Source organism: Podarcis muralis, chromosome 2, assembly GCF_964188315.1.
Source record: "Podarcis muralis chromosome 2, rPodMur119.hap1.1, whole genome shotgun sequence".
NCBI classification, from domain to species: Eukaryota; Metazoa; Chordata; class Lepidosauria; order Squamata; family Lacertidae; genus Podarcis; species Podarcis muralis.
The window spans coordinates 32,094,700-32,121,929 of record NC_135656.1 but is presented as its reverse complement, the minus strand read 5'-3'; the positions used below and the strand labels follow the sequence as shown (position 1 = coordinate 32,121,929).

Genomic DNA, 27,230 nt, shown 5'->3' with positions numbered 1-27,230 from the left:
GAAGCAGGTGAAACTGAGTGGCTTTGCAGATTTTTGGCTCCTCGCTGTTCAGAGACCCTGTGCACACTGCAACCCACTGCATGGCGTAAACGGGACCTTTCCTGCTGAATACCAGAACAGCTGTTTGGTGCTGGCAGGCAAAGACTGACTCATGTCAAGCAAACTGCAGCCTTTGCAGTGGCCTTTATGGAAAGGAACGCACCAAGCATGCCACAGGTATATGACAATATGCATCTGTGGCCATGCCTGAAAAGCCCCTCCTGGAACAGGAAAGATCCTACAATAGATTCTGGCGGAGTCCAAATTGGGTTATGTCCAGAAAAGAACCTCCCAATCTAGCCAGATTTCTGCATTAGTTAGAATTCACAAGGAAGGGGAGCAGACCCAACTTGTTTATATTTCTAGGATTGAAACCTAGCATATTTTATAACCTTTCCAAGTGGGCACCATTTTGTTTCAACCTAAATATGGACATTGACAAGACTTTAATGAGCCTGCCAGTATCCTTTGCGCATGCAGTGCTACCCTTTCCACTATTAAGCCCAGCAAGGTACTAGTAAGTGGGGGAGTTCTCCATAGTGGAGCTCTGAATTAGACTGACAATATAAGCTCCTGCATTTTCTTAGAGGCAGCCGTCTACTTCAGACTAAATAAGCACCTATTTCCACACTATGTCAACCTTACAGTTTGTATTGATCTCAAGTGTGACTCAATCCCTTTCATTCTGCTCATTTTCTCCTGTTCATTGTGTCAGAATGATAATCAGAATAGTAACACACAACAGGGACTTATTTTGGGAACATATAAATGAGAGTGTTTCTCATTTTGAAATCTGTTTTCAGCTTAAAGAAAAATATGGCAAGCTGTTGACAAAGGTCTATTAATTTTGGGGGGTGATGTTTTTAAAATCTTCCAAAACTAGTTTCCCTCTTTTTTTAGGGTGACCATTGATTATTTTTGGATATGACATCCAGGATATAAAATAATATCCAGTGATAACTGAAATCTATTGGCACTTAGTTCACTTTGTTTCAGTATGTACATTGAAAGCACTTCCATTTAGTTCATTTTGAAGAGATTTGCTGAGTTCTGAAGCAGCAGGAAAAAACAGGGACTCAACACTTGTGATTAATTCAATGAGATGGGCTTATGGGCTGATGCAAATACTGGAGGAAATGGATGTTCTTTCTATTTTTAAATGAAAAGTGAGGGCGGCAATGAGTCAGCATGTTTCATGCCTGACCATGCTTGATCCTCAATCAATTTTGCCCTCCATTAATAAGCGTTGTTGTTTTTTTACATGACCAATTACCTGTTTTGAGGCTGGGACTGAACTCTCTGCTAGTCCTGGGAGGCTGGCAGGCCTCCGGGGCTGTCTGTGCTGGAAGGGTTCGATACTGAGGAGGAGTCAACTCTTCATCACCAGAGAAGCTCCTCCGCACCCCACCTGTCATGGGGACGCTCGACAAACTGACAGGCTTCTTCCCAACTGGTATCTTCCTCTCTAAACATCAAGTCAAACTAAAGTAAAACACTTAGATCAAAGTGTGTTAAAGCAACTCAAGACTAATCACTCACTGAGAAAGGCCTCCAGTTGGTGCTCACTGGACTTATGGACACCTCAGTGCATGCCCAGATCTTCGTTAACTACAGCCAAAGGAATTATTTTGGAAAGTGATGCTGGTGACTCATGGCAGAGCCACAGAACTATATGAAACATCCTCCTATGACAACACATTCTCAGGAATCACCTTAAGTTTAATACTCTCTTTATGGAAGAAATACCCTTAAAAGCAAATTTGTTAGTGAAAAAATTGGTGGTTTCATATTGCTCGTCTCACCTCTGGGTTTACTCTTCAGTAAAAATGTAAAATCACAGGCTAACGTATGTGTAAAACCTGCAAACTAAGGGTTTTCATATATAATTAAAGTCACACCAATTAAGCACATGCTCTGCTATACAAAAAACTACTTTCTATGATACCTCTAATCCCTTGTCTCTTGATAAGTAAAGAGTGCCTACATGACCAATCTGAAGAGCTGCTCCATAAAAAATGCAGATTTGCCACCCAAAAATCATGGGGCAAATGTATTGAAACTTCAAAAAATAACCCTGAGAAGCTATGTTTACTGAAGAATTTCTGTGTAGGTGGTGGTAAGATCTTACCTGTGAATTCCTGCTTCAACAGGTGGAAGAAGCTTCACTCTATGGAAGTGACCTTCTCTGACTTGACTCAGAAGGCAGGACTCATCAGTCAATGATTCTGAGAGACAACATCTCTCAGATCATGAATGGATATGTAAATAAAAATGTACAGCAGCTACTACAGCACACTAATATGAGAAAAATGAATAATATGATAGCATTTGAATATTCTGTGATGTCCTTGACTAACAAGTGTTTTTATGCAAAAATGCTTGGAGAACCAAAAATGGGTGGTGTTAAAAGTACCCTCCCACCTTCTGGGAACACATATTATTTCCACCCAAAGAGTGGCAGGTGGGTATTCTATTTTCCATGTTGCATTACTAGAATGGGCTCCATTTTATAGCACTTTTAGTATTAAATTCACTGCAGTATGTCTCATGCTAATAAAACCTCTGCAAAGTTGGGGGGAAAGCTACCTTAGAGTTACTGAGGCTCTTTGTGAACTGTCATGTTCTACCTAAAGTAATTTGTATTTCAAGCTTCTGCCATGGAAGGTTAAAGACAAGAATATTACATTAGCTACTGAACTCTGTAGATTTCTGCATTTTGCTCAAATAGATCCTTTATTTTCTCAACACACAACACCAAAATGGATGTGAGATTCTTCACGCAATCATTAAGTGCATGAATGATTAGGCTGCTATTTGCACTGAGAGAGAAACTCCCATTGATGCAGAGAAGCAAAATCCAGACCAAGACTACAATGGGGATCTAAGCAATATAGACATCCCCGTGCAGGTCACGGCCCCACAGTTGTTTTCTTACAGATTCTCCACAAGGAGCTGTCACCAGCCGTGGTCTAAAGTGTAGTGGGGCTGTAGGCATGTACTCTCTCTCGCTCATCCCAGCTTGAATAAAGATTTAAAGGATGAGGGTCTGGAAAATGTTTTGAAGCCTTAAGAGTCTGGACATTTACCTTTCACCTGGTTACTACCTTAAAAAGAACTAAATTGTGATAGGGAACATAATCCCTAGCACTATCATGACCTGGACCCATCTCCACAGACCACCTTATCCTACCTGGGTTCCAGCTATGGAACTCTGAGCTCTCAGAACCTCCTATCTCGGAACCTTGGGAGGGATAATCTCTGTAAACTCACATCAGCCCCTATCTGGGCATCTCCACCTAAGTGTGAAAATACTCACTCTACCCTTGAACTGGCTTCTCCTGGAATGAACTTCTTTGGCAGGCTTAAAGTGGAAGCCGCTTTGTTCTACCAGTACATATGAGTCTATGTGCAGCGCTGGCTTGCCTGAAGCACTCCTCTGGCCGACAGGTATGAATGCAGCTTTTTCCTTCACAAATCCTAAAGCAGGCTTCCTCAACCTCGGCCCTCGAGATGTTTTGAGGCTACAATTCCCATCATCCCTGGCCACTGGTCCTGCTAGCTGGGGATCATGGGAGTTGTAGGCCAAAAACATCTGGAGGGCCAAGGTTGAGGAAGCCTGCCCTAAAAGCATCACTTCACCTCCCTTCCTGGTTTTAAGCATCTGACTGACCAAAGACATGCCGAAGTACTTGTGTGCTTATCTGATGGTAGGTGGCACAGTTTCTTGCCATGGGCACATCAATGAGCAGAGACTGGCAAGCGCTTTGCTTTCTCACTCCCTCTGTCTGGCTTAAATTTGGGAGTTGGGCTTGGGCCGAGGGGAGAAACAGGAGAAAATAGAAAATGGTAGTAGCTGCTGCATCCTAATAATCAAAGTCAGGATCAGCTTGGCAGATGCTACACGTGCCTTCTGAGCCAGGTGATGAGGGTATCCCAGAGAGTAGAATATTCTCCCAATTCCAGGAAGCTGTGCTTTGTAAAGGTGGTACTCTCACTTGGTAACGACGTTCCAATACAAAATATTCTCACTGTATGCTTGCTAGATTAGTACAATTCATTTTGTCTACTTCTCAGACATAGGTGGCATAAGCAAAAAGTCTTCATCATTACAATCTAAAACAGCTAGTGTTTTTTGGTCAGCATTAAAAAGTACTAAAGTTCATGAAAGTCCTAAACCCCTCACCTTGTATGCACTAATATTCCCAAGTGAACTAAGCAGCCATCGGAAGAAAGTGCAAATTCCTTTTATTTATTTATTTTTGAAAATGCTTATTGCATTATGTAGCTGTTGTACACTGCTTTGAGGCCTCTTTGGCTAAAATGCAGCTTATAATTTTTAATATAAATATAATAAATATGACTACTAAATGCTTGTAAGAAGAAGGCACTGTCGTGAATTAATCCAGCTGCATTGGTTTACAGCTTCCTACAGTTAAAGCATGGTAAATAAATAAAGCTTTCTTCAACTTAAAATGCGAAGAGTCAGAGCAGAAAATCAATATACAGTAGGACTAATCAGACTAGTTATTTCCATCTCATAATAAACAGAGGCAGATTAATAACTTTCCTTTTAGTTCACTGTCAAATAATACACATTCAAGGAGTTAGGTCCTGCCACATAAAATGAAGCATTTTAGCTGAACTTCACCAAAGGCTCCAACACATTAGTTTTTTTTAATGGGGTCAGATCAAAGGAGAAAATTGCCATAGAGCAAAGTCAAAAACAAACAAAGAGGATGAAACAAGCGGCTTGCTCCACAATAGTCTCCATGGTTGTTAGTTCCTCCATCTCAGAAGAGTTTTTTAAATTAAGGGTTGAGCTAAGAAAGGTGCAGAAGGAGTAACAAGCTCCAACATCATTTTAGCGTCTCATTTTTAGCAAACAGGTTTTGTCTGAGCCTTATTACTTTGAAAATGTCTATAGCCTTCTGTGAATTTACAATTTGTCTAACTCTAAAGCAACGCTAAGGAGCTTCATTATTGGAATTAATGACTATGCATTAACTGTCATGAAAAAGGGGAAAGAGAGAGTTAAAATATTTGTAAGGTAAAGGGACCCCTGACCATTAGGTCCAGTCGTGGCCGACTCTGGGGTTGCGGTGCTCATCTTGCTTTACTGGCCGAGGGAGCCGGCGTACAGCTTCCGGGTCATGTGGCCAGCATGACTAAGCCGCTTCTGGCGAACCAGAGCAGCGCATGGAAAAGCCGTTCACCTTCCTGCGGTACCTATTTATCTACTTGCACTTTGATGTGCTTTTGAACTGCTAGGTGGGCAGGATCAGGGATTGAGCAACGGGAGCTCACCCCGTTGCGGGGATTCGAACCGCCGGTGTTTGAGCCTTTCTGGAAATCCAAAAAGAAGAAACATTCCATTTCCCAATAAAATAACAGAATTCAGTCTAAAGAATGTGCCAGTTCTACAGGGCAAGATACAGTATGTTTGCAAATGCACCAGGATTCACCTTTCTCCCCATCCCCATTCAACTCACACTCGCTCCTACCTGCTCCAGATACAATGGACTGGTCATGCTCTCCGTTTGTTAATATAAGTGGGAAACTTGGGATTTCAGAAGGAATTTGGCTGAGGCTACAATCCCAAACACACTCAGGTAAGGCTATCCACTGGTTTGTATGTTCTACTCCCAAGCTTACTAATCCAGTTTAGCAATGGGAACAAGCACTGAGATCACATGTTCCTTCCTCATCACTTGCATCCTAGTTTAATCAAACCAACATTCTCTGCAGTTTCCAAAATGGGGAACTGTGGTTTAATACTGATTTACCAACAAGGATCTTAAACCAACTTCAGAGTTTAAAATCCTTATTGGTAAAATTAACATTAAACCACAGTTTCCTGTTTTGGACGTAACTATTAACTATGGTTTTATTAAACCAGAGTGTAAGCAAGGTGGAAGGAAGATGTCAAAGGTGGGAGGGGGTGGTTCCATCACTTGTTTCCAGCTCCTAAAAATCATGGTTTAGCAAACTGTAAACCAGGTATCTGAACCAGGCCTGCGGGACTTGCGTCAGAATAAAAATACAAAGGAATACAATGTACAATGGATTTCATTTCAATTCTAATGATCTACACTGCCTGGAACTAAATTCAAAGTTCCATGTAGGCTGAGCCATTAAGAGAAACTTAACAGCTCGGCTGTAATGTGTGCCTGTCCAAAATAAAGTTTTCAAATTAAAATCTAATTTGGCTAAAATATAGTACAATTTCATTACACTTCCCTATGCAAGGAAGTCTTTCCAGTGTCTCAGACCCTCCATAGGTCTTAACTTTATAGATCAATTTTGCCAGCTCCTGTAGCCACAAAAAGCTGTCATCTTTCAGATGAAAATACCAGCATGAAAACCAATCAAGCAAAATATAAAGAATGTCAAACTTAACCTTATAATGGTCAAGACACGCAATGAAACATTCTATGCTGAAGTTCTTTTCTAAGCTCTCACTTCAAAAAATAATTCTTCATTTCTGTTTCTACACTCACCCTCACTTTACTCTGTATACTTATTATAACCGATTACAGTATTCTCTAACTTTAGATTGAAATTAATTCTATGTCAGGCATAGGCAAACTCGGCCCTCCAGGTGTTCTGGGACTACAACTCCCATCATCCCTAGCTAACAGGACCAGTGGTCAGGGTTGATGGGAGTTGTAGTCCCAAAACATCTGGAGGGCTGAGTTTACCTATGCCTGTTCTATGTGAATCTAAAAAAAGCACAAATTTTTAGTTCTATGAACAACATGGCTTAATAAAATATATCATCTATCTTATCTTGGTGAAGATGACAGTACTACCCTAAACAAAAATTAATCAATCTCTTATCATTCTGGAGAGAAAAAGTTTTCTATGAAAGGACCTAAAACTGAAACCAAGATATTAAGTAGAAACTACCACAGAGTTTGCTTTAAAAAAATACTTATATTTGCACTTTATTTTACTTCACGTGACAAAAAAAATACTCAATTTAAAAAGTTTTCCTTGTGCCATAATGCACTTTAAGCTTGAAAAACGTTTCAACAGAAAGCATCATTCGCAACCATCATTTTTCCTGAGAGAAAAAGGCAGTTTTGTAGCAAGAAGGTCAAAGGAAATAATTTTTGTTACCCACTTTTCTTGTGTCCTTTGTATTGTTGCGACTTTGACTTTTTCTTCTGCTTTGACGAGCTTGACTGACCATCTCTTGATGCTGAAATGTATGTTTTTAAAAAGAAAGTGAATTTAAACACCTTTTTGTGTGCAGGCAAAAGACTGCAGGTGAGATGGTTTGTGTTTCAGAAGCCTCGTGGACAGCAGCACCTATATTCAGTATAATTTTAGCCCTGTGCCACTTGAAACTGCAAAATATTCTTGAAATTTTAGACAGAGCCCCTCATTTCTTTTAATATCACATTACTTGATCCTGCATTTGACAAAGTGATTATAACGTGATAGGAAGCAAAATGATCCAGATGTGAATTAACAACTGTGCTGCAGGGCAGTAAACGACATAGAATCATTCCCCCAAGTCAGGAATGATTAATACTTTCGCGTGTAAAATCATTTTACCATACAAAATGCACACCACCTGGGCCAATCAGAGCCATTCTGCCTTTTAAAATATGCTCAGTACAACTGATAACTAATAGAGTCAAGCTGCTAAGCCTGTTATATGACTCTGCTATAACTGATCATTGTAAGGGCATCATTAAAAGACAGCAATGAACCAGAGAAATAAACCAAAAGTCAGAACAATGGGATAAAAATATAGTAACAATGCAAACACATACAATGTTTATCTCTTTATTGTATATTTGTGAACTACCTTGAGGGGCATGTAAGAAATTAGTTAATTAAAGTAATAAATGCAAAATTACTTGCTAATCTACATGACCATACAGTATTCCCAATAATACTGCATTAAAATCAACTTGCTTTCTTATTTGCCTTCCAAATATCAGTGGCGAACAGGGACAGAATAAGACAAACACCCTGAAGTACTACTGACTACAGAGCAAAACGGATTGAGCTCTGGAGTATTAAGCAAATGGCATTGTGTAAGTCCAAGCCGATTGCCCAGACTACACCCTTGCGCTAGCTGGTAAACTGGCAGCAAATAGATCGAAATCTAAAAATAGAAACAAAGATATGAAAAATTTTACCATAGAGAGGTCTGCTATGTTTCAGCTATAGAAAGTTCAGAGAGAAATTAAGGGCAACTTACATTGTGACGCAGGAGGCTGTAGTTGGTAACCCGTTAGCTGACACCATCCTACAGGGTAGAGGTCAGGAGATTCACAATCCACCCACTGATCATATTCGTCTTCCCAGCCGTCAAAATGTATCCTCAACAGACGGTGAATAATACGAGTTACTGTAGCCACACATACTAGACGAGGTTCCATGAGGTCCACAGCCTCCAGCTTCATTGAAACATGAAACCCATGGTTTGGAACTTCCTGGAACAGAGATGTAAGACAAGTACATCATATTGCTTTGAAAAGCAAAGTTTTGTGATTAAAACACGTTCACAATCACCTCTCCCATAACAGAACCTTTCTCTCTCCTGGTACATTTCCTTAGACTTGTGAGCACTCTCATTCTACCAAGGTATGTAGTAACAGATGATCCAGCACAACACATGGGATCTCCTAGAGCTTTCTACCGTCACCTTTAGTTCACTTTGGCTATAAATACTGGGTTCATGAGATCCCAAGTCAAGTTACCTGGTCATGCTTTACTTTAGCTGTCAGTTGGTACTTTTAAGGTGGAATGGAAGCTTTAGTTAAATAGGCTCCAGGTATGTATTTCAGTGAACAGAAAAATCTGGTACATACTTAGGTCCACCACTGACAGCCATCCAGCCCCAAGGTAGTGGTAAAGCTGGAACTAACCACAGGATAGGATACCATATCAATATTGCCTAAATGATATATCTGTTGAGGGTGTGGCCCTTTCAACAGTTGTAGTTTCCTAGCACTTTGGTGCAGAAGTGAAAATGGAAAGCCCTTAATGTAACATGTTAAACATAAAGGTTTTTGATAATTGAATCTCTAATATATTCAGTTTTTGGAAACTGAAGTGTGGGCTTCAGAATGGAACCAATTATTTAATAAGCTTTTCTTTTAAAAAATTAATTTAATTTGGTATGGTCATGTAAAACAAGACTTGTATACATGACATAAAATATCCGAGTTTTTCAGTGTTGCATATCCTCAAGGAAGAGAGGCAAAGAAATGGGTGCATTCACTACATCCCAGCTATGATATTCCTGTTCCAACTAAAGGTGTTCATATAGGATTCAAATGCCAATATTGCAATACTGGGATAACTCTTTTCCTTCTTCAACCACCATTGCATTTCATTAGTCTTAAATCCACAGGGTGAATCTACTGAAAGTACTTATCTGCCAGTACTCTATTCTATTTATAGTTAAGATGCTTTTCTATAACAGCTACATGTGAAGACATTTTCTAGATTCTATGGGGCTGCCGACAAAGGAATGAGCACCACAAATTGTAGGTACACTACAATTGTGAAATATTTTGGTCTTACCTTGTTAAAGAACTTCACAGGGGCTGCTACTGAACCCGTTTCCCTGAGGTAGTCAAACCATTTGAAAGGTAGTTTTGCATAACCTACAAGGGATTAACAGTTATGTAGTAGCATCACAAAAACATTTGCCCTGATCCGTACACAGACACACCGACACACAGACACAGACACACACACACACACACACACACACACACACACACAATCTGCCCCAAGCAGTTTGATAATCATGGAAGGACAGGGTATACATTTCTTAGAATAAACTATGAAGTTACTCCTCCCAAGTGGGATCCTCAGTCCATCTAGCCCTGCATAGTCTACTTTGGCAAAAGCTCTCCAAGGTATCAGACAGAGGTCTCTTTTACCTTATCAGAGATCCCTTTCACTGCTGATGCTAGGGACTCAACTGAGGGCCCTCCAGATGTTGGCAGATCACAACACTAGTTGGAACACTTACTGGGGGTGAAGAACATTGGAACCCAGCCCTAGAGCCTCTGCGTGCAAAACATGCCATCTCTCACTCAATCATGGCCCTTCCCTCAGCAGAAGTGCCAGAGTGCAATAAAGGACCACAAATGTACAGACAGAGCTCTGAATAAGAGGCCACCCCACTAACCTTAAATACAAAACAAAAAAAGCAAAAAACCCTTGATACCCACTGACAGTTTTACCCTGCATGAATTTATCCAATTCCCTTAGCTATCTAAGATAGTAGCTTTCATATATCAGGCAGAGAATTTCACACATTGTCATGCAAAAATGTACTTCCTTTTGCCTATCCTGAATCTCCTGCCAACCAGATTCACTGGATGACCTTGAGCCCAGATTTTAGGGGGGAAATCACAGGAAGCAATCGATCAAACTAGGCAGAATATATGCTGTTACTAGGCCAGTCTGGCCTAGACAGGTGAGAAGAGTGCCACTTACTTTGAGGATATCATAACTAATGAAGAGGTGGCATTAAACCGTAATGCACCTAGCCTATCTACACCACTTCAGCAAGCCACAGCAGTGGCAATTCTTATACTCCTTTACTCTGCACTGACTAAAAAGCAAACGGGAGAACCAAGTCAGAAAAAGAGAGTTGCAACATTCCCAGCCAGCCAAAGGATAGTTAAGCAAGCAATAATGAAACACTTGTCTGCTAAACGACGATTGGTTCGGCAACTCCAAACTAGAGTTTGAACAGAGATGTGAAGGATATGATTTTTGCAAACAAGCTTAAGGAAAAAGAAATGAATTATTTCACACAACACGGCTTGCAAGACATGTATAGATTTATGCACAAGAAGGTATGAATACCTCGGGGTGGAGTTAGTTCAATCATGTTAATTTCACAGAAACCAACGGGGAATATAGAAGGGGAGGTGGCATGGTAACAAAACCAGTCAGACCCATCTGCTGCCTCAGAGCCATCGATCCCAATCATAAGATATCCATCTGCTAATACCTAGATAAACAAAAATCAAACAAACAGCAGTTAAGATTTAGAAGTTAAAGTCATTTAAAGGTGGGGAAATACCAGAAAGTGAAGAGCGAAAGTTTTCAGAGAAATTCAGCTACTGGTTGATTTGGCAACCCTGTTTTAAGGCAAACAACAATATTGTCCATATGGTTCCTGAATTTTTTGTACAACACTATGCTGGTTACAACCAGTACCTATGTAACGCTCCTGATCCCTTAAAAACATGAGTTAAGGGAGCAGAGGCAGACCACATGATTTGTTTGTTTAATATAATTCCCCGCCCCCTTGCAATAGTTTAAAATCACAAAACAACTAATTATATATTGAAGTGCAATACACAATAAAATACATAAATACACAAAATGAAAATTCACTTAAGAGCAATAGCAACGGAAATTACAAGCAAAATTAAACTAATATATTTACCTTTCTAATTGTTGCCACGCATATTGCAGAAAGGTTTAATGGATCTATGGCTTCCAATTTCATCCCCTCCTTGAACCATTCTCCACTTGACTCGGCTTCCTTTACCTAAAGAAACATTTTGAGGCAACAAATGGAAGCAACACAGGTCAGCATCACAGTCTATTTGCTTCTCCAGCTTCAATGCTGATGAACAATTCCTTCCATTATAAATCAAGTTCCTTGCAAAACATCATACCTTAGCAAATAAATGTGGGGGTGCATCAAAATAAGAGTCCTGTTTCTTGGCAATATCTGTGAAAAAGGGGGGAAAACATAGATGAAGATTTCTAATTTACTACTTCAAACATGTGACCTTTTAAAAATACAAACGCCTACCAAAACCAAATAAAGCATTTTTTAAAAAATACTTTTATTCCATAAAATGTATACACCACTTGATGGCTTAAAAAGCAAGCAAACCTCAAAGCATCTTTCGCTGTCCGACTCTCATATCTTGAAAGCTGACGTGAACATCAATGTGATATATTAATTTGTTTGTGGGAAACTCTGCACAAGAGGAGCTTACCAGATCTTTTGAACCGATGTCCTATACTCCGAGACCAACCAATGGGATGTATGAGTGGGCTGTACATATGGCACCAGAAGTCATCTGTTTTGTCTTCACTTTCTTCATATACCAATCTTAACCTGCCTCCAATTACGCTGTCTACAATTGCTACCCGTGTTCGGCAGAGATGAGTTTTATCAACAACTTCTACTCTCATAGAAGGCTTAAAGGGATACTGCATGCTTTCTGACACCTGAAAATATATAATCGTGCAGCGTTAACATATGTACCTCTGCCAATAGCCATCTACAACAATGGCTATGTGAATCTGCTATTGCCCACAAGTATCACAGGGAGTGCTTTCCCCTGTTTTGTTCCCCTTTCCACACCCAGTTTTATGATCAGTCAACAAAGACAGGTACCATCACTTTCAGACTTTAGACTGCCAACTAGGAAAAGAGCTTTTCCTGTGATGGTCTCATAACTTAGGCTTTTTAAACTTTTGTTTCTGGTCCAACTGTTGCTGCTTTTTTGTTGTTGCTGCCATCTTTTGCTTTCCGCTCCAATTCTGATTTTCATATTGCATTTTACTGTTTAACTTTTTTAATGTAACAGTTTTTAGAGTATTCATCCTCAAAAGCATTTTGTAAGTACTATAATAAATAAGCCAAAAAGGCTGACAAGGGTCTTCTTTGAAACCAGCCTCACCTTCTGAGAGAAGTCAGGAGGAAGAGTTTTGGCACCAGTGAGTCGTTTCACCAGAAAAGCTTTCCAGTTTGTGTATTTGTGTTGAATAGCTGTCAAGATTCAGAAAAACAAACAGACATTAACCATTTTTGAAAATTTGTACTGCAAGACACTGAATGAACAATGTCAAAAAGTTATTGTCTTCAGAATTTACTGGAAATCCAGATACGTTATCATCGTGAAGTACTTTTAGCTATTTTGACAACAACGTGAGTTAGACGCAAGCACATCCATTCATATGATAAATACACAGAGAGAGATACAGATGTTGTGATATCAGACTTACACTTAACATAAGAGAGCATGTAATGTAAGTTAAAGGATCAGTACAGAGAGCATAAGATAAATTCAACTAAAGGTCAGCCTGTTAAAAGTCAGATTTACGTACATCGAGGCGGCACTAGAGGCTTCCCACTTGTTGCACACCAACCAACCGGATGGATATCAAGACCACAGATGTTACACCAGAAGTCGAGACTTGAATCGCTTTCAAAGCCTTCATATCTTAGTAAAGCACTGTAACCTGAAAGAGAAGGAAATCTCATGCTGATCCATGCTACTCTTAAGGAAGAAATGCACCACAATCAAACACGCACTCCCCTTTATTTGGAACAGCTTCCAGAGGAAGCGAGCTGATGTTGGAAGTGGTCTTCAGCTGCCACTGCCTATACTAGAGCTGTGAAAGAAGGGAGGCACCACAGTAGAGGTTGGGGTAGGTGTGCAGGAGATTAATGTACTTTGGCAACAGGGGAAGTTCCTACATTGATGTTACAGTCGTACCTTGGTTTTCAAACAGCTTAGTTCTCAAACGTTTTGGTTCCCAAACGCCGCAAATCCAGAAGCGACTGTTCCGGTTTGTGAACTATTTTTGAAAGCTGAACATCCGACGGGGCTGCAGGCTGCAGAAGCCGTGCTTTCGTTTCCAAACGTTTTGGAAGTCGAACAGACTTCCGGAAAGGATTACGTTCAACTTCCAAGGTACAACTGTACTATACTAGGGGTCACCAGCAGGGTCCTCGTAGGTCTCTTCATCCACAGAAATTAAGCTTGAATGAAGCAATCTATTGTAGCCAATATAATAGGTTGTCGTGAGTGCAGAGGCACCAGCTTCTCCAAAGTATTGGAGGGACATTGTGTGACGTCCTCTGAATATTGAGGGGGCCCGGCCACCTCAAAAAAAATATTTGAGGGGCCAAAATTGCTTGGGCCCCTAGGAGTTGGCGCCTATTATTGCGTACATGCAGTGCCCACAACCATTTCTCCAGTTTGTAAATGAGCTCACAGGCTCAAAAAGGTTGGCAACCCCTGCACAGTATACTGTTAGAAGACATGGCCCTGAAATATATTTTTTCCCTGGATTTTAAGGCAATTTGTTTTACATGAGGCTTCTCAAACTATGTGTTGGGAGCCTGTTGGCAAATTCAGCTTGATTAATTTGCCTGACCTATGCTGGTGCTTTAACTGCTATCTCAATGCAAACATTCAAAGGTCACAGAGAAAGAAAGAGCCACAAGCCATGAGTGTATAACCTTGTTTTCAAACACCTAGAGTGCTTTGCTTGGAGGACAGCAGTGTGTTGATCATAAAGGGAATTTCACATAATGAAGTCTGCAGGGAAATTATGAGTCTTAGCTCAAAATCACAAGCAAGAGACTTATCAGGAATCGGAAACTACTGAAAAGTTTTTCAACCCCTAAAGTTGAAAACATAAATTGTAGCTCTAATAATACAAAAATTACAATTACTCCTTATCACCCCCTGAAGAATGACAACAAAGCCTACAATTAACAGTGTCTGTAGCATTCAAGATCTGAATATGACAGTCTTTTAAATTCCGCAGAATCATCCCTTATAGGCAGGGTTTCAAACAGATCTGCTTGGAAAACCACTGTTGACTTAATAGGAACTTGCCCCACTATGGCAACCTTAAGCATCAGGCCATTCAACACAGAAGACTTATCCATTCTGCTATGCATTTTGTTTTAAATAATATATACACCTGCTCAAATCCCTGAATTATTTATTGAGACAGTTACAATTTAAAATGCATTATTTTATGCAAAGTTAATAACCTGCTAATTTTACAATCCCAGCAATCCAGAAGACTTTGGTAGGTAGGCTGCAGTCTGTGTTAGGGACTTCTACACGTACACCTTCTGAGATGTCACCCCAGCAAGTCCCCATAGGTGCCTGCAATGTTAGGAAAATAAGTTAGAAACCATTTAATTCATAAAAACACTTATTTCCACCTATTAATACTAGCCAAGCTCTCTGGCTTTTCTTTCCGGGGGAAGCTATCTGGTTACTGCTTGTAAAACTGGTTAATGCATGGCTTACCTTTGTTGATGACAGTGAATCCCTCCCTCTCACCTGCCACAACCAGTGAAGGTTTACGGTAATTTTATTTTTCAGTAACCTCATAGTTAAAAAATCTGAATTATCCTTGAAGTCCTTTGTTGCATTAATGACTCGTTGTAGCATCACTTCCTTAAAGTATCGTGTGAAGAAAATGATTTGTGTAGCTTTCCCTTTTTAGCAATGGTCAATGTGTGGAAATTAGTTGCAATTCTTTTTTTAAAAAAAGAGAAAATGACTTCATTTGTGGGTGAACCTGGAATATGAACTTTCTGCAGATTTTAGCTACTTCAGGAACAACAACAGAATGTGCAACACAGGAATGGGAAGATATATTGGACTAAATAGGAAATGAGCAGAGTTTGCTATAATGAATTAACTTAATGAAGAACTGATGAAATACCTTTGAAGATTTGCTGATTAATATTTTAAAACGGGCTACTGCAAGAATAACTTTAAAAGAGAGTTACATGCTAGAAAAGTAAGCAGTTAATCCAGCTGTGGAAATACTCAAGTTCCTTCTCAAGTATACTTGAGAAGCTACAAGAAATAAGTCAGTCTCCTTACACAGATGTGTCAGCAAGTGATTCCAGGGCAACTAAGCTTACTTTTCTGGCAAGATAAATAGTTTACATATGAGGGGAATGTTAACTGAAAACATGTCTATTTAAACTCTTAGGGAGTAAGGAGTGCTTTAGCAGAAAAGATACATGCCACATTAAATATTTGTGCCGTCAACTTGGAAGCTATACATAGAAGTCTGAGAGTGACAAATCTGGAGGCATTATGACCTAAAGCAGCAGCCCTCAATACTTACTAGTAGTAAGGCCCGTTTAATTCAGTGGAACATCTGAGTAAACATGTTGAGGATTGGGTTGGAAAATCCTGACTAGTTAAAATAGTGGACTGACAATCAAATGAAAACTATACAGAAGTAGTAACATGAATGTATCTTCAGCAATGTATCATCTCCAGAATGAAACTGATCTAGTTGTGAACAGGAACATTCTGATTTTGAATGAATTCTGGTCTTTACTAGATCATCTCTTGAGGAGGAGGAAGAAGAGGAGGAGGAGGTTTCAGCAGCTCTTTATGGCCAGGTGCTGTCAAGGTTCAGAAAACAGATTTAGGCTGAGTATTATTGTTGGGTGGGAATGCTGATGATAGAAGCAGGGCAGTTCTACAGTTAATCAAGTTCCATCATGATAAGTCTCAACAGGCTATAGCTAATAGAAGTGGTGAATTTGAAATTTTGCATACACATGGTCTACCTGATGAGGTGTATGAAAGTATCCCCCCACCCAAAAAAAGAACAATCCAATAAAAATTATCACAGATCCAACAAGTTTAAAAGCTTGACCTCTTTCCTATTTATAAAGAAATCACATATTTCTTTCAAATTTGGTGAAAAGTACTGATATACTTTGTTTGGCCTTTTTGTGAAGTAGACAATATAAGTGGTCAAGTTCTAATCTGTGATTCAAAAGTTATTGTGGTTTCCCCTCTCCATTAAGTAAAGTACTGGAAAAAATACTGCTGGGCATGACTGAATGTGGCCAGGAGGGCAATGCTTGCAAAGGGAGTCACCTAGCTTATGGTATGTGTGGTGTCTGTTCCTTTAGTTACGAAATATCACAGTGTGGCGCAATGGCTACAGTGAGGGCTTGTCAAGCTCTTTGGAGCCATGGGCACGTGAGAGATTGTCATAAGGAACCACACGCCCCAGAGTCACAGATGCACCCATCCTATCTCATACTGCAGCTCCGCACACAACCTGTCCCAAACTGTTACCCACAGGAACTTTGCCAGGAGGACAGCAGTGATTCTTTTCTAGTATTTATCTAACAACAACCCTGTGAGGTAGGCCATATGGAGAGAAAGAGACTGGGGCCATACATCCCTGTGAGTCACACGTGCTTGTCAAAAACTCCGTTTGATTGAAACACAATTGAATGCATCGGGTTTCAAAGTTTCGGATTGGTATAGGGGTATAGCAGAAAGTTAAACTTGTCCTTGTCTGTGAAGATCGCGGTTCTGCTAGTTCCTCCTACACCAATCCATATGGCTGTCGCTTCCAAAGAAAGCCATCATGGGTTTGGGTCTCGTGGCCTTGAAACGATGGTACACTGTGTATATCCAGCATACTGTCTTCTCTTGCGCAATACGCTTACTAGCAGAACCATAAGCATACAGATAAGAACAAGTTTACCTTTCGAACTCATGATGAAGGCATCCATCTTGGGCTCCTTCCCAATAAAAGGAAGGTCTGCCTGGGCCACCACTCTGATCCAGCGCACACTCTGGAGGAATTATCTGGGAGGGACAGCCGCCTTCCCTGCAAGGTAAGTTGCAATCAGGAAGGTCTTGATGGGCAAGGTCCAGGTTCATGTAAGTGGGCTTCCCAACCCAAAAAAAAAAGGCTGACCCTATAACTTCTCTGCCTGGGATACCTAAGTATTACTATTGGCTTTTCTCAAATGCACTAAAAACACCAGGCAGAAATATTTAAGGCCTCTGGGGCTTTAGAACTATGGTGCAAGATTTTTGCTTTCCAGGTGCACCTGATATATCTGTTGCATGTGCAGTGGCCACAATCCAGAGTTCCCTTCATGTGGGTGCAAGCACAAAGCTCCCCCACCCAAGAGCAGGCTCTCCCACCCCACAATAAATGAGCTGCTGTTCGTTTGGTGTGTTTTTTTAAAAAAACTAGCATAAATTTAAAGAACTGCTTGCTTCAGACAAAGCTGCTGCATGGAATCAGACAGAAAAAGCCCCACTGCACATGCAGACCTCACACATCTCTCTGGATTGAGAATAATATCTGCATTTTAAAAAGGGGGAGGAGTGCTAGTAAGCCGATAATGCATCAGTGCCATCTAGTGAAAAGGGGGGAAATATTCCTCATGTAATTACATACAGTTTATAAATAAATTGCATCTGAAAACCAGGTTACAATGCACTAAATAAACAGTTTCTACTGAGTTCAATGGTACTTACTCCCAGGTGTGCATAGGTTTAAGACCATCCACTATCTGATGCAGAGAACAATGCTAGTAGCTGTCATGTTTGTCTGTTTTACTATTACCAGTACAGGGGGATAAAGGCCCTGTGTCTGGACAATGACTCCCATCATCCCTGATCGTTGGCCATGGGCGTTGGGAGTCCAGTAACATCCGTAGGACCACAAGTTTCCAATCCCAGTTCTAGCACATCTGGCCAGGTCTGCATGGTGAGCAAAAAGTGATGAAGATTCTTGCTGGTTCTGCACAGTGACCCTGATCTGTTGCATTTAACGATTCCATATCCATCCAATGCACATTCGCTTTAAAAACTGGACTTGTGCAACAAAAATATATATACTTTCCATAGGACACCCTCCCCTCTTCCAGAAGGGCGGTGGGGCAAAATGTTTGAGATGCAAAGCTTTTAGTAATATTACTGATGGAATTTGGTGTGTTTTGTAGAAATCATGCAACCCCATAATGAAGTTAAGCCTAGGGAAAGCTCCAGATAAGACTTTACAACTTCCTTGGAACAAATCGACCATTTGTTTGCACTAGCAGCAATTAGGACATAAATAAGAGGAAGCATTTGCGCTCCTTTGTGGAACATCTGAATGCTAATTACAAAGCAGCCTATTTAATGTACTATATGTTGCTACGTAGAGTCATCTGCAATCCCTATACCTGTTTATATGGGCACAGTGGAATGAATTAAAAGTAACGAAGCTCATTTCCTCCTCAACATCAAGAAGAAGAAGAAGAAGAGTTTGGATTTGATATCCCGCTTTATCACTACCCTAAGGAGTCTCAAAACGGCTAACAATCTCCTTTCCCTTCCTCCCCCACAACAAACACTCTGTGAGGTGAGTGGGGCTGAGAGACTTCAGGGAATTGTGACTAGCCCAAGGTCACCCAGCAGCTGCATGTGGAAGACCCGGTTCACCAGATTACGAGTCCACCGCTCTTAACCACTACACCACACTGAACATATAGCTGCTAGAGTTGGTTTTGAATGCCGATTTGCAAGTTTGCAAGTGTTCACGTGCTCTTGGAGGTAGATTTTGAAACAGAATATACGCACAGATGACTTCAGGCATGGAAACTAAGATTAAAAACATGACTGTGTTGACCAGCACAATCAATAGCAGATTGTGCGTGAAATGCTATCAGAACAGTTTGTTGCAATGGTCTGTGCTGCCTACATAGTTCTGTTTTAATAGGTACGTCCATTTAGGGTAGGTATGGGGAACCTCCAGCCCATAGATCTAATTACGTCTGGCAGGGGTCCCAATTTGGTCTGCAAGGCCATTTCCCCCAAACCACAGTCCCACAAACGCTGCGTCAGATGAGGGGCAGGTAAAGGCATACTGCCAGTGCACAACTGGGAACTTTTAAAGGCACTCCTGATGGTGACAGGTAGGCTCCCTCGCCAGTGCACAACCAATCAGCTAACCATCACCAAAAGTAAACCAGCTCAAATATGCTGTGCTACTGAGTTACCACAGCTGATTCCACCCAAAAATGGAGCCTGAAGTCAGCTACTATCAGCTTACTGGGGGTAACTTCAACCCCCACTTGGCTTAGAATTTCTATGTAGCCCAGTTGCCACACTACAAAGGAAAAATGGGTCACCTAACATCACAGTGAAGTCAGATGACAGTCAGGTGGGAGGGCCCCACCCACCAAAATGGCCCAAGGGTGCAGCAATGCAAGATCCGGCCAAATGACTGGATCTAGCTCCCTACCTCAATTTAGGAAATACCTTAAAATTAGGTTCCAAATGCATACTTGGTCTTGCGTAATTCATTTGTGAGTCATTTAGCTTCATTAGATATCTCCCCATCCTCCCAAAAAGCCTCCGGTACTTTTATGTTGTTGATAGTTATTGAAAGTATGAGCAGCAGAACACAATCCTCATCACTGTGTTGCTCACCATATAAAGCAAGGAATTCAGGATGAAATTCTGAGACATGTATTGTCATCTGCCTATGCTAGGCTGAACTGAAAGAATTAAGAGAACATACAACATCTAATTGTGGTCTCCTTCCTCATAAATCACCGTTATTTCTATAATACTACACTGTACACCAGAGCGTGCTCAAATATAGAAACACAGAGGCTGCCTTACGCATGGCAGACCATTGATCCATCTACTTCAGTACTGTTTACAATGACTGGCAGCATCCAGGATTTCAGGCAAAGGTCTCTCCCAGCTTCTTCTGGAGATGCAGAAGATTGAACCTGGGACACTCTGCATGCAGAGCAGATTGACATCCAGCCAAAGCAAAACGCTGGTGAAAAAGCAGCTACAAAGTCTGTGACTCAGCAACCTGCCTAAGTGCAAGTAGCAGGCAAGCACCAAAGAGCACTTGTCCACCCTTGCACCTTCCCTGCCACAGAGCTGACCCATGTATTCTTGGCTAGGTAAAGCTCATAATTCACTCTTCTGCTGCTCTTTAAGAGGAGGGAGAAAGGACACCCCCCAAGTCCTCAGTTATCACCCAACGGAGGAGATGCAGTAGAACTATCATAAAATCAGAACTGGAGGGGGCTTGTATGCCAGAGCTACAGCAAACCCAAGAGATGGCTGTCCAGCCTCTATGTTAAGCTCTCCAGTGACAGCTTGCCCATTCACCCACCCCAACTAAGTAACTGGTTCCATCCTCAAACTGTTCTTACTGTCAAGAGGTTTTTCACAATGCTCAGTGAAATCTACCCTCCTGTAATCTATGCTCATTAGATCTACTTCTGCCCTCTGAGGAGCACAGGACAGATCTTTGCCCTCTTCTATGTGACAGGTTTTCCACATATTTGAAAAGTGCCATTGCTGGGGGTGTCCAACAGCAGAATGTTCTCTGCAGGGACAATCATCTGGTGCCTGCTATGTTAGGGACCATGTGAAACTGAATTTATTTTCCAGATATTTTAATGCATACAATTTAAACCATACTTCTGCTGTTAGAGTAACTGATTGTTTCATTAATTGTTGTTTGTTGGATTTTATTGTATGTTTCAGTGATAGTTGCTTTGAAAGTTACTTTTGAACTGAAACCTGAGATACAAATATAATGTACAATCAGTGCCCCCTTAAGACATTTGAGACCTGAAGTCACTATTCCAGGCAATATCACCCAGTGACACTTGTCCCTCCAAAATACAGGGGCAAGTATAATGTGTGTGTGGGGGGGGGGTTTAATCAAAAGGAATTCTTTTCCAAGGTATCCCACTAGCTTTTCTCACCCAAGGTATCCCACTAGCTTTTCTGTGTCTTGCACATGAAACAAATTGAGTCTGAAAATTAGTGGTTTAATAAATACGAAGTTCTGTTCTGAAAACTCATAGTCTTAATTTATTTATATGAAACCTTCAACTTAATTCTATACTCAAAAGATATTCCCACTGTGTTTAATGGGCCTTACTCCTAATAAAGCATGTGTAGGATTGCAGCCTTAAAGACAATTCCACAATCCCCAGAATCATATATAAATTTAAATTGCTTCAACTTTTTTTTTTTTTTAAGCAAACCAGTCTGTCAGGGATAACCAGACCATCAAGAAGGCAGCTATCCTTCCTCTCTCACATGCTACACGGGTTTATTTGGTTGAAGGAAACAATCTCTGCTTGCTGATACAAATCATTTGTCTTTCTGCTGCAGCCACACCCTTGGTGCTTGCTGATTTTAGCCTCTTCTCTCCCAACATGTCTAAAGTCATTGACAGTGCATGACTTGCACCACCAACGACTTAAATAAGCAGGTGGCAACAGTAAACTACTACAAGGCAAAAAAGATTAAGCACCTGCCTCATTTTGGTCATGCGTCGTTCATAAAAGGGATTGAAGGAACCCAGTCAGAATTACTGTTATCACATTTGCTTCCTCTGATCTAGCAGCTACAATGTGCTGAGAGAATGGGATCATGGAAAGGGATGAGTATGGCAGTAGAATTTGTCTTTTAAAATTATGAATGTTAAGAACAATAAAAACACAGGACAAAGTGATATTCCTAATCCTGATGATTACAGCCCACCATTTTAATGATTAAATTGGCCCTACATGCAGCACAAAGGAAATATTGAACTCATCACGATTGGCGCTTTAGAGAAGAGGGGCTTGGATTGAAAGTTTGACTTCCATGAACTGAAGTTATCTCTCCATTCACAGAAAACTTCCCATCCAGCAGAAGGGCGGGAGAAAGGCCACAAATTTATGCCCATTTCCCCTCCAGTGCAATAGAGGGGAGAGGAATGGGTAAAAATCGGTTCTTCTTCTACTGGCAAGAGCACTCAGAAGCCAAACCAGTCTTGTTTTACAAGCATCACTTGAACCCATTCCTAAAACAACCTTGCTGTGGATGTGCCTGCCTATTTGCTAATAAAGCAATTTATTGATCTTGACCTCTGTTATAGAAAAGGAACAACCTTATCGTTATTATGTAGCCTTGTATACAATGCACCTTACTACTGACAGAGTGGCATATTACAACATGTTCCTTCTTGTGAAACTAACCTGAAAAACACGCTTGTTTTGAATTCCAGCTGCTTCTAAGGAGAGACAGTGCAGAGCTCTGTTTTGTTCACAGAAGATCTGCAGGCAGTTTCAAAGGACTTTGTTTGATTGGGCTGGGCTGAGGTCCCCACCCGAGCCTGACAAACCAATAGACTAACTTGGTTTCAATTAACTGGGCTGCTTCTCAAGGTCCACAAGATTTCAAGACAGTTTCTTAGTATGTAAATCGGCTCTATGCACAAAGGCAAGAACCACATCCAAAACTTGCTTTGAAACTTTGCACACAGCTTTGACAGCTAGCATTTAAACTGGATAGCATCATGCATCTTTGAAACGGAAGCTCCCAAGATTGCAGTTGTTAGATCAGTAAAATTTCATATATGCCTAAGGATTGGGGGGAAAGCCATAGGATAAAATCTAGTTGTGCTAGTCTGCCAGCAACACTTTCTCACTGCAGCCCCTCACATACCCCCAAAATTTGCTTTGATGGTGGGCTCTCAGAAGCAGATTTGGGGGAGTGAAGAGGGAGCTGTAGGAGGAAGGGGAAGTCTATTCTCACCAGGGTATTTGTAAATTCTCTGTTGCAATTATTTCATAGCTATTTACTAAAAATAATAAAATAAAAGGCAACATACTTACATGCTTAAAACAATTAACAGGAGCGGCAGTGAAACTATTGCTATTGATGTAGTTGCCCCAACTGAAGCCTTCCACTGGAACAGATGCTAGAAAGAGTTACTTTATTTAGCAATGGGTACATAATTTACTAAATATATTTTTAATACATATAAATTCATTTCCAGTCTCTTTTAGGGTGGGGGAGGAAACAGAAATGCATGGTTGTAAGCATGACCACAAGGTGAATATGGTGGATTATCCAAAGAAAATCCTCTAGAAAATTATATTGTTTTTACAAAAGAATATAGATTAGACTGGAACTAATTAATGTAGGCCAGAAGCAAAAACAAAAAACCAATTCTAACCCATGCACTGATGCCATCAGGATTCATATGGCAGTTAGTTATTATATCCAGTCAAATGGATATAGCAGTATGGGAAAGAAATCTATCTACCCCTAGAGCAGCCAATGTGTTCTGTTGAAAATGCCAATACAGCTGAAAGGGTAGAAAGCAAGGCACATGAGCCAAGCCCCTCAGAATGTTTTACAGGTTCACTCCAACAACCAATGCCCTTCAGCTTCAGATGAAAGACCCCACCCCACAATACTAGCAAACTTTATTCCTCTTATTCACTTGGAAATTGCTGAAATATGTGGTTAGAAACACCTTACAATTCTTCTCAAAATTATTCCCCAAAGCTGAAAAACTGAATTTTAACCCAATAATAATTCCTCAGAGACTTCTCCACGTTACCTGTTTTCGTCTTTGATTGGTTCTGTACCGTTGCTTGGTATTGGGCATATGCAGCTAATTTAGCAACTAAAGGTTGTTTTTGTAGCACTTTAGCCTTCTTTGTTGGAGGTTTTCCCTAAAACAACAAGAGCTGAATAAGGTTCTTTTCAAACTCACATCAAGACGTTTTTGAAGCAGGCTTTCTGGAAATCTGCTGCACAAAATGTAACACTGCAGTTTCAGAAACAGAATTCATCAGAAACCTTTTGTTTTGTTTTGTTTTGTTTTGTTTTTTTTAAGTTTCTGGGCTGGGTAAATCCCATTCAAAAGACCGCCTAGCCTGCTGCTATTTTAACATTAATTTGAATTTTCTTTAAATACTGAATGTTACTATAACCAAGTGGCATTTGTGCACTGACAAAAATAGGAAAGGTGTAGCATGCATTCCATATGCTACAAAACTGATGTGCAATCCAAGCACAAAACGCAGACAAAAATATCTTTTGTTTCAGTGAAGGGCTGTACAAACTAACAGATGCTACCAAAACCTATCAAGGCATGATATCTTCTTTAATTTTTGATGTCTCAAAGGAAACACAAGCAAAAATGGGGGGGGGGGGATGTAGCTTATAAGCTTAATATATAAAAATCGTGTTTCTGATCACTGCATTCTAACATTACAAGTAACACCGAATCCTAATTATTCAAAACTCTTGAACTAGGATTTGGAGAGAGCAATGGAATTAGTCATGATCTTTCAAGCTTAACAAGCGCTCTCAGATGAAAATGCATTAGTATTCTGCTGTTAGAAGGATATCTAACACTGCAGGTGCAAATAGCTCTCGGCAGTTAAATCCATTGTACAATCTTTCCTTCAAGGCTGGCATTATACATTAGCAAAACTGCACATTGCAAACATGATGGAATTTTTAAATAAAATTTTATTATTATTCTTACACCAGCTTTTGCAGAAGCCAATTGAAAGTATTTGGACTACCGAGCTTTAAAGCAACTTTTACACCCATTATGTAATGGAGTGGAGGGGGCACTAGAGATTAGCATTCTTCAGTCCAATCTCATCTGTGTATCTGAAGCTTGTAGTTAAAAGTGTTCTCCGACATATATGCACAGTGATATCAATGCAGCTGTTTGAAAGGAAGATGTAAAGAAGGTAATGCTGCATGAGCAGTGTCTCCCTTATTTAACAGGACGTCCTCTTTCTCCCTGCATGCCCACAAAATCTGCTCCAGAGGGTCCCCTAACTCTCTGGAACAGATTTGGAGGGGTTTCACAAGAGAGGAGAGAAGGGTCATCTCCATTGCACATGTGGAAGTATGTTGTGTGAGTAGAACAGCAGTGCTGTACACAACCCAATGTAACTAAAACTACATTCGCACACACTAACTTACATTAACTTATTAAATAAATACATTCCAGTATCACATTTTCTTAGCCTCCAAATAATGGTTTGGAATGGAAGGATCTGTCCATGAACTGTCTGATCCTGGTTCAGATAGGTCACTCAAACAACTTTGCTAGTTTTGCTGGCATGGCAAAATGTGGTTTGACAAATCAGTCAACATCTATTAAGTTCATTATGCAAAAGGAAGAGGAAGTCATGCATAGATGGGAAACCCAGCCAGATGGGTGGCATATAAATAATAATAATAATAATAATAATAATAATAATAATAATAATAGTAACAGCAATAGTAATAATAATTATCATCACCATCATCATTATTACTACTATTACTATTACTATTACTATTGGCTCATTCCTGATCCTCCAAATAATTGTTTGTACTTCTTGATTTATACACATAACAAACTTACAGAGTTTGTTTTACTGAGAAGTGGTAACAACCACTAGGTTAGATTCAAGTGGTGAGTGGTTTTAATTTAAACATTTCTGCAATGCTCTTTTTCTGTATTATCTCGCAGCAGTTTACATTATGTAAACATACAACATATACACACAACACAATCCACATTATAAAATATTACAATACAATAAAATGTAACTACTATAGCCAATAAACACAACTAAGCCTTGTGGTACCTCAAACACTACAAGATTTATTGTGATATATACTTTTGTGGACTCAAGCCCATTTCAGATGCATAAAGCGAAATCTTAGTTGGCAGGCATACAGAGGATGAAAACTGTAAGGTGGGAGCTGAATGGCAATGAGATACAAAGATTACGGACTGTGATAATAAGAGCTTAAACATGTAGGCACACTTTTCTAACCGCAGATTGATAATAATTTACCCAGCTTTGCTGAGGTAATTGAATTACAACTATAATGGGGCAGGGAACCATTCATAAGAAACAATAATAGATGTCAGATATCCCTGGCAGAGGTAAGTCAATTAACACGTGTAGCATAATAAAAATCCTTTGGGTGAAATCCAACTTAGTACTAAGTGCACATGGGGGGAAAGGTCCATTTGCACAACAATATTTCCTGCCCTTCCTCCCACACGCCTCCTAAACCTGTTATGGAGGTTCTCCCAGCTCTGCAAAGCAGTTTTAGGTGGTGTGGGGTGGTGGTGGAGAGCAGCCCCAGTGTGCAAACAGACCTTGTTCTCCCATCGCAACAACTTCGTTGAATCCTGCCCTCTCTGCATTTTATTTAATTCATTAATTTACAAATTGCCTTCCATATGCATTTCAAGACAAACACAAACTAAAAACAGTTTTGAAAACAGTACAAAAACAACAAATGAAGACAGGTGGTTATTCTGTATTATTTTAAAATCTATGGCAGAGATCGTTTCAGCAAACTGAAAAAGTTTGTCCACACAAACAAGGGCAAACCTAGAACTCATGCCATCTAACTTACTGATAAATTCTAACTCAGCTGTTTCATGTGGTAAAAGGTAAAGGGACCCCTGACCATTAGGTCCAGTCGTGGCCGACTCTGGGGTTGCGGCACTCATCTCGCTCTATAGGCCGAGGGAGCCAGCGTACAGCTTCCGGGTCATGTGGCCAGCATGACTAAGCTGCTTCTGGCGAACCAGCGTAGCACACGGAAACGCCGTTTACCTTCCCGCCGGAGCGGTATCTATTTATCTACTTGCACTTTGACGTGCTTTCGAAATGCTAGGTTGGCAGGAGCAGGGACCGAGCAACAGGAGCTCACCCCGTCACGGGGATTCGAACCGCTGAACTTCTGATCGGCAAGTACTAGGCTCTGTGGTTTAACCCACAGCGCCACCCACATCCTTTAACTTCCTTC

At 40.5% G+C, this 27,230-nt stretch overlaps 1 protein-coding gene across 11 annotated transcripts in view; it reads right to left on the bottom strand.

Annotated features, from left to right (window-relative positions):
* Positions 1-27,230, bottom strand: part of MBTD1 (mbt domain containing 1) — a 49,360-nt gene that overhangs the window by 11,761 nt on the left and 10,369 nt on the right. For 6 of the 11 annotated variants that reach the window (XM_028716389.2, XM_028716391.2, XM_028716387.2 and 3 more), the window contains 12 exons: positions 24,007-24,121; positions 23,273-23,358; positions 14,843-14,960; positions 13,159-13,293; positions 12,732-12,820; positions 12,042-12,276; positions 11,712-11,767; positions 11,477-11,581; positions 10,888-11,035; positions 9,586-9,668; positions 8,255-8,489; positions 7,163-7,240 (listed from right to left, as the gene is read on the bottom strand). In XM_028716389.2, coding sequence (XP_028572222.1) covers positions 7,163-7,240; positions 8,255-8,489; positions 9,586-9,668; positions 10,888-11,035; positions 11,477-11,581; positions 11,712-11,767; positions 12,042-12,276; positions 12,732-12,820; positions 13,159-13,293; positions 14,843-14,960; positions 23,273-23,358; positions 24,007-24,121 — 1,483 coding nt within the window. Of the gene's footprint in view, positions 1-1,312; positions 1,505-7,162; positions 7,241-8,254; positions 8,490-9,585; positions 9,669-10,887; positions 11,036-11,476; positions 11,582-11,711; positions 11,768-12,041; positions 12,277-12,731; positions 12,821-13,158; positions 13,294-14,842; positions 14,961-23,272; positions 23,359-24,006; positions 24,122-27,230 lie in introns of all 11 variants that reach the window. The other 5 variants (XM_028716359.2, XM_028716353.2, XM_028716358.2 and 2 more) reach the window with 1 other exon arrangement.